An 8,094-nucleotide genomic window follows, 5' to 3' on the forward strand; every position below is an offset into this window, starting at 1 on the left:
ATTTAAAGCTACTCAACGATCCAACCGTCAAACTTGTTTGTTTATACTTCGAGATCATATACACCAAAATTCAGAAAAAATAAACATTAAGAGATCAATTAATGGGACAAAACATTTCGACGGTTATAAACGAAAAATCATGATTTAACGGTTATTTCAACCATGATTTTGATGATTTTTTTTTTTTTTTTTGTTGAGAGAACCTCGACGGAACGAGGGAGACTTTATTGATAAAACGAAAAATTACAACGGGGGGGACAAGACGCCTGACCCCGACTCAACACATCACATAATAGGGCGTCCTGAATAAGATCAGGGGGCACCTCAAACCAAAAATAGTTGTCCACATTATGCAGACCAAAACGAGCAAGTCGGTGTGCAACACCATTTGCTTCCTTGTAAGTAAATTGAAAAAGAGAGCCAGGAAATTGTTTCTGAAGATGCCTTACATCTTCAACAATGGTACCAATGTTTGAATAATCCTGTCCTGCTCGGTTTACAGCTGCAACCACCACAGCAGAGTCCCCTTCAAAGATGGGAGATGCAGTCCCAAGTGAGAGAGCAAGCACCACCCCTTCACGAGCTGCAAGAATTTCTGCATGTTCGGCCGACAGCACTTCCCCAACTGATTTCGCCATTGCAGCCACAAAACCTCCCTCCGCGTCTTTGGCAACAGCCCCAACAGCCCCTCTACCCGAAGTAGGATCAAATGCTCCATCAAAGTTAATTTTGAGGTGGCCTGACTGCATTCGACTGCATTCGATCCTATATGAATACAATGACTGCATTCGATCGGCAATTTAAAATATTTACATTAGTAGATACCACAAAATCTTATGTTATATTTAATAAAAGTATAAATAAACTCTTATTTGTTAGTGAATGTATTGTTTTCATGGCATACGCATTCTACAAAACTAGTTTCAACGATCCAACCGTCAAATTTGTTTGTTTACACTTTGAGATCATATACGCCAAAAATCGGAAAAAATAAACATTCAGAGATTAAGTAATAGGACAAAACTTTTCGACGGTTATAAATGAAAAATCATGATTTAACGGTTATTTCAACCCTGATTTTGATGATTTTTTACAGCTACACTCCTTGACCCTATATGAATACAATGATTGCATTTGATTGTCAATTTAAAATATTTACACTAGTAGATACCACAAAATCTTATGTTATATTTAATAAAGGGTAAAGGGTCTAAAACCCCCTTGGACTATTTGGCTTGTCGAAATGTCCACCCTGAAAAAAAAATTCAGCCAATTTAGCCTTCATATTAAATTTAATCGCCAATTTCACCCATGCCGTTAGGTTTTCCCCAATTCCATCCAAATGCCCGTCAAAAAAGAATAAAATAATCTTTTTAAAACACAAGTTGAATAAAATATTAATAAAAATAAAAAAACCAACAAAAACTTTTCTTTTTCTCTCTCTAGAACCTCTGTTTCCCTTCTTCCCGATCAAACCCAATCCCCTCCTCTCTCTTCCATAACCACCATTACCAGCCACACTCACCATCATCACAGCACAAACGATGTATATATGGAGCACCGCATCATCCCCAGACCCAGCGGCGACTCCACAACCTCACCACAATCTCTCTCGGGATCATGTTCTCATGCTCCTCCCCGATGCCCACTACCACCCCAGCCAGATCCCATCTGCCCTCTTTCTCTCTCTCTAACCGGATACAACATTAGGCACAAAGAGAAAATTCCTGTGCTGGATTGAATTCATTCTTTGTTTTCAAATTTTTTGTTTTGTTTTTGAATTTGAAGACATAGAAGCAGATAATTTATTTTTTGAAATAGGCGGGTTCGAGTTGATGGGGTGTTGGGAAGGATGGGGCGAATTCAATTTTGTAGTTGTTGGGCTATCGGCGATGAAGCTGGTAGGATGGGGATGAGAGAGGCCAGAAGTAAATGGTCGAGATTTTTCTGTGCATTTGAAGAGAGAGAGAGGGGTTGAGTTCCCGATCTGAGTTTTTGATTGGAGGGTCTGATTGAGATTTGGATCGGGTGCAGAGAGAGAAAGAGAGATGAACGGGGTTGGGAGACAAGGGCAGAGATCTAGTGCGGCAGGGGTGCACCACCAACGACAGTACTCCGATAACTTCTTGGAGACTTCGTCCAATGGCAGGTGGCTTCAGTCAACTGGTCTTCAACACCTTCAGTCTTCCAACTCCTCTGGTGCATTCAAAGCATCTCTCTTTCACTTTCAGCCTTTTTTGAAAAAGTGATCGAACCCTAAGAAAAAAGATTTGGGAATTGACCGTACGAAGGAAGCCAAAGGGGGCTGAGAAAAAGAAAAGTTTTTGTTGGTTTTTTTATTTTTATTAATATTTTATTCAACTTGTGTTTTAAAAAGATTATTTTATTCTTTTTTGACGGGCATTTGGATGGAATTGGGGAAAACCTAACGGTGGGGGTGAAATTGGTGATTAAATTTAATACGAAGGCTAAATTGGCTGAATTTTTTTTTCAGGGTGGACATTTCGACAAGCCAAATAGTCCAGGGGGGTTTTCAACCCTTTACCCAAAAAGTATAAATAAACTCTTATTTGTTAGTGAATATATTGTTTCCATGGCATACGCATTCTACAAAACTAGTTTCAACGATCCAACCGTCAAATTTGTTTGTTTACACTTCGAGATCATATACGCCAAAAATCGGAAAAAATAAACATTCAGAGATTAAGTAATAGGACAAAACTTTTCGATGGTTATAAACAAAAATCACGATTAAACGGTTATTTTAACTCCGATTTTGATGATTTTTTTACAGCTACACTCCTTGACCCTATATGAATACAATGACTCAATTTAATCTTCAATTGAAAATATTTACACTAGTGGATACCACAAAATCTTATATTGTATTTAATGAAAGTTTATAAACTCTTAATTGTTAGTGAATATATTGTTTTGATGGCATACGCATTCTACGAAACTAGTTTTAACGATCCAACCGTCAAACTTGTTTGTTTATACTTCGAGATCATATGCGCCAAAAATCGGAAAAAATAAACATTTAGAGATAAAGTAATAGGACAAAACTTTTCAACGGTTATAAACGAAAAATCACGATTTAACGGTTATTTCAATTTCGATTTTGATGATTTTTTACAGCTACATTCCTTGACCCTATATGAATACAATGAACCAATTCGATTGTCAATTTAAAATATATATTTTCTAACAAAAACCCAATCCGAACTACAATAATATATTTTTCTAGCAAAATAATTTTTTTATTTTATTTATTTTTGTATAGACTTTGCGAGACGAAGATTATAAGGCGTCCAAAATTTTTTAAAAATAATTTTTTATTTATTTATTTTTGTAAATACTTTGCGAGACTAATCACTATTCGTCGCGCAAAACGCTGTGCACCGAACTCTAGTATTCGTCGCGCAAAGCTACTTTTCGCGACGATGCTTTGTCGTCGCGCAAAGTGACTTTGTGCGACGATTTGTTTTTCGTTGCGCAAAATTGAGTCGCGTAAGACTTTGAGCGACGATGATTAATATTTGTCGCGCAAAGTTTGGTTGCGCAAGGGTTTTTTTTAGTAGTGCCTGTATCCAAAGTAATTAAGAATATAGGCATGTAGATAATGCTTCTGTGCAGGTTTGCTTTACTCCAATTTCCGCTTTGGTTGGAAAATGGATATTCATGCCATACCTCTGAAGCTGACTACGTACCAAACCTAATAACCTTCAAACCTTTATGGTGGTTGCTGGAAAAGATCAGGTGCCTACTGCAATATTGCATCAGATTACAACATCATCATCACTCAACACTACTTATGGAAATCAGGTAATAATGAGTTTTTAAAGTAAGGGTAGATTCAGATATTAATTAAGTTTGAGACTAATTAAAATACTATGATAATTAAACCCATGTAATGATATAGTGACATGTTAACAATTAGCATAATAATGATATGAATAGTTATGCATGAATTATCATCACATCATTGCATTGGTGAATGTTGTCTAAGAATGTGACTTTTGCATTTTCTTTTTTTGAGTACAAGGAAGTGATAGTCTAAACTAGACTTTTGCATTTTTTTGGTGTCCTTTTACTATATTAGGGCGCCTCGTAGCGTTAAGAGTCCACACTCATATCATAACGCGTGTTTTATTCATAACAATTATCCACTTATATTATAATGCGTGAATTAATAACATCATTTGAACCGTGTTATCGTCAAGAATGTGAGCAAGTGCCCCCGTCGCAAACCACTTGCCACATTTTCAAGAATGATAGTTGGAACACGTGGCACGTGTTGAGGCGATAATGAATTTCTCATAAGCTTTGGTTTGTAGTTGCAGGCTTGTAGACTCCAGCTTGAAGCTCTGGAAAATGAGAATCGAATTCGTAGAGAATTCTCCTCCACTAGAACTGGTTCTGGTATTGCTGTAATCTCTTCCTGAAGACCTGCAAAGTTGGAACTAGATCTATATTTGCTAAAAGAGAACAATAAGTTGGCGCGGTTGGGACTTCAGAATAAGGTGAAACTCATGGGATACATGATGTACCTCATTCTTTTATTTTGTGTTTTGTGTGTTTGTTTCCGTATGAAACTCAAAGGAAATAAAGCCAGTGGGTTAGAACATAAGAATATATATGGTTTGTTGTCTTTAGTTAAAAGCCCAAATACCTTAACCAACAAATAAATAACATATATAATTAGGTTTTCTTTCACACTTCCTCTGCGTTAGTTGCTTGATCAACGGTACCGTCTACTCCTAATCAATGTATGATTAGATGCGGATCTCATTCCTTCGTGCGCTCAAGCGTAATCTTGTCCATTCATCTCTGTTCTTGTTCATGTGTAATTATGTCATTGACCTGTGAAATCTTGTTCTCACAATTAAAAATATTCAAAGTTGGAAAATAAATAAATAAAAATTTAAAGACAAAAAGAGTCCACTCCCGCTATAAAATATGCAAAGGGCAACACGCAATGCAACCCCACGGTGGCAAAGTTGATGGTGCTGGTGGCAAAAGCTGGTTAAATCCCAGCATGCAACAAATAAACAACATTTGGTTTGGCTTTCAAACACGCACAACAACAACAACTGTACCACATTGATTGAACAATTTTCTTAGACAAGACACATGGTAAGTACATCATGCAAAACCAGGGCACTTGTATACATGACGTAAAGGCAATACACATGCAAAAACCCACGTAGCAAATGCATCCAACAACTGTTTATATCTTCCCAACACCTGGTTTGGTTTTCAAACGCCTTTCACTTATAAAAGGAACCAAAAGCTCAAATGCAACACAGAGATACAAATTAAAAATAGCAAAATGAAGCTGGAGCAATTAGAGAATATATTGGGAACACTAGAAGGCTTCACAGTGAAAGAGAACTGGGACAGGTTCTTCACCATTCGAGGCAGTGACAATGAATTCGAGTGGTACGCTGAGTGGGCCGACCTCAGAGGCCCACTCCTCGCCCACCTCTCGAAGCTCCAGTCCCAAACCCTACCGCTGCAAATACTCGTTCCGGGTTGCGGCGTTTCCAACCTCTCTGATCACCTCTACGACGCTGGGTTTAAGGCCATCACGAACATTGACTTCTCTGAGGTTGCCGTGTCTGATATGCTGCACCGCAATGCGTGCCAACGCCCTGGTATGAAATGGCAAGTTATGGACATGACCACCATGCAGGTAATAAATTAATTACCTATTCACAACTTGGTGAAATTTTTGTATTGTTAGTCCGGTTGATCAAGACAATGTGCCGATCTTTTTGTACTCGAGTTCGATCCTCATTCAAGTACATTAGAATCATTTAGAATATCACATTGTCAAAAACGAAAAAACAAACACCGCTACATGTTTACTTTATATTTGCAGTTTGAAGATGAGAGCTTTGACGTTGTGGTTGACAAAGGTGGATTGGATGCCTTGATAGAGCCCGAGTTTGGCCTTAAGAAGGGGAATCCATATTTATCAGAGGTATCGTGGACTTGATTAAATTGCATGATGTTTCAGTCACACCCTCCTTATATTTTAATTTCCACAACCTGCAACACTTCTCAAATTCTAGAGGAATTTGTCGAGTGTCAAAATTGGTTTTATTGAGGAGCTCCTCCTCAATTTTAAGTAGCCAAACTTTTTCTTTTTAATCAATCCTCGCTGTTTTAGTACTTGGGCTAATTCTCATAAAGTACTAATTTTGTATTTCCAGGTAAATAGAGTTTTAAAATCGGGAGGAAAATTTGTTTGCTTTACGTGGGGTTTCTCCGATGTTTTGGGTACGTATAGTCTCTTTTTTATTTTATCAAAGAACAATTTCATTAGATAATCAATCTTTAGCTCAAATTACCACTAAATTAATGCACCGGTAAATATTAGTTTTGGGAATTTGTGGAATTTTTTTATACAAAGGTGATAATAATTTAAAACTGTTATAAATTTTTTTTTTTAAAAAAAAAAGGCAAACAGAGGATTAGACGAGCACTTCTACACATAAGGACTCAATAGTCACACTAACCAAGTAGTATACCTTCAAAGTCAGAGCGCACATTACTAGATGGATTCATGTGTTTGCATTTTAATGGTTTTTTTTTTCTGTGGTAGTTGTCAAAATCAATAAATTGCATTTTCATTTGATTTTGGATTGAGTAGTTCATTGGGTTTGGAAACAATATAATTGAACTGTACCATAATGTAGGAAAAACACTGTTGAAAAATACTGACGTTGACGGAAGTCAAAGGGCCTGAATAAAAATTTAGAATGTAACAAATGCTTAATCAAAATAATTATATTCCCTTTTGGTCGTAAGAATAAATTAATCAATGATTTACGTCTAGAATTGTCAGAAGATTGTTTTTGTTTCCTACATACAATAAACATATATCTTCAGGTTTGCTCTTCTCCAACTTCCGGCTTGGTTGGAAAATGGGTATTTATCCCATGCCTCTGAAACCAAACTGTACCAAGCCAAATGATCTTCAGACTTTTATGGTCGTTGCTGAAAAGGAGATGCCTTCTGCATTGCATCAGATAACATCAACATTCAAAATTTCTCATGGAAATCAGGTAAATTAATTAATTAATTAACTAATGAGTTTTAAAACAAGGGTAGTTAATAAATTGGATTTTTATTACTTCTTCTTATAGTAAATCCTAGCATAGCAGGACTTCAGTTTAGGGTTTAGGGTAAGAAATAAATACTAAATAATAATAAATTGGGGCCGTTGATGAGGACCCACGAGTACTTTTATTAGAGAAGCAGTACTCGACGATGTGGTAAATAATGTGGCCTCCCTAGTATTTTATATAACTCATAAGCTTTTGTATCTTTAGACTTGTAGCCTCCTTGAAGCTCTTGAAAACGAGAATCGAGTTCGTAAAGAATACTCCACTGCTGGTTCTGATATGGCTGTGCTCACCTGAAGACCTGCGGATAGGTGTAAAAACTTGGCTCAAGCAGAATTCCAACAGTATAATAGTAAAAAAGTTGGCATGGTTGGGTCAGTAGAATAAGGTGGATTAATTACCATCAATCTATCCTCCGCTCCGCTCTTTGTAATGATGTATCTGTTTTTTCTTTCCTTACTATATTCTGTGTGTTTGTTTTTGTACTTATGAATCTCAAAATAAGACACAACCAAGGTTTATAGGAACCATGGTTTGTGTCGTTTTAAAAGAATAATATGGTGGATATACCATCGAACTTGTTTTTTTTTTTTTTTTTTAATGTTGAAATATTCTATAATTGCATTCATAATTTAACCCAAAAAAACCATTAGCCACAAAGGGCCAATATAAATTAGTCACAAAAATGATGTGCCTTCACTACAGATTCGTGCGCCTTTACTAACGATTACGTAGAATCGAACGCCTTTATTAACGATTATGTAGAATCGAAAAAACTCTAGTATGACTTATAATTAATATGCGCATCTTTTTGTCCTTTTTTTTTCTTTGGGTTTGTTTTCTTTCCCTATGCACTGATCAAACGATTGTGTGATGATAAATTCTTAGAATATATAGTGTGTATTTATCATCACAAAATATAAGTTATAACAAAAAAAATGAAAAAGGTGCATGTGCAAAG

The 8,094-nt window shown here is 36.3% G+C and overlaps 2 protein-coding genes across 2 annotated transcripts; one reads left to right on the forward strand and one right to left on the reverse strand.

Moving 5' to 3' along the window:
• Positions 1 to 224: 224 nt before the first annotated feature.
• On the reverse strand, positions 225 to 749 carry LOC148297370 (uncharacterized). The gene has a single exon (XM_088246662.1). The coding sequence runs from the start codon at positions 747 to 749 to the stop codon at positions 225 to 227; it is 525 nt and encodes a 174-aa protein (XP_088102788.1).
• Positions 750 to 5,316: 4,567 nt separating this feature from the next.
• LOC110773934 (uncharacterized) lies at positions 5,317 to 7,710 on the forward strand. Its single transcript, XM_021978441.2, has 5 exons — positions 5,317 to 5,695; positions 5,885 to 5,986; positions 6,219 to 6,285; positions 6,898 to 7,073; positions 7,341 to 7,710. Exons 1-5 carry the CDS (start codon positions 5,333 to 5,335, stop codon positions 7,428 to 7,430), a joined length of 798 nt encoding a protein of 265 aa, XP_021834133.2. The 5' UTR covers positions 5,317 to 5,332; the 3' UTR covers positions 7,431 to 7,710.
• Positions 7,711 to 8,094: the final 384 nt, after the last annotated feature.

The sequence above is a fragment of the Prunus avium genome, chromosome 1 (assembly GCF_965620075.1).
Source record: "Prunus avium chromosome 1, drPruAviu1.hap1.1, whole genome shotgun sequence".
Classification (NCBI taxonomy): domain Eukaryota; kingdom Viridiplantae; phylum Streptophyta; class Magnoliopsida; order Rosales; family Rosaceae; genus Prunus; species Prunus avium.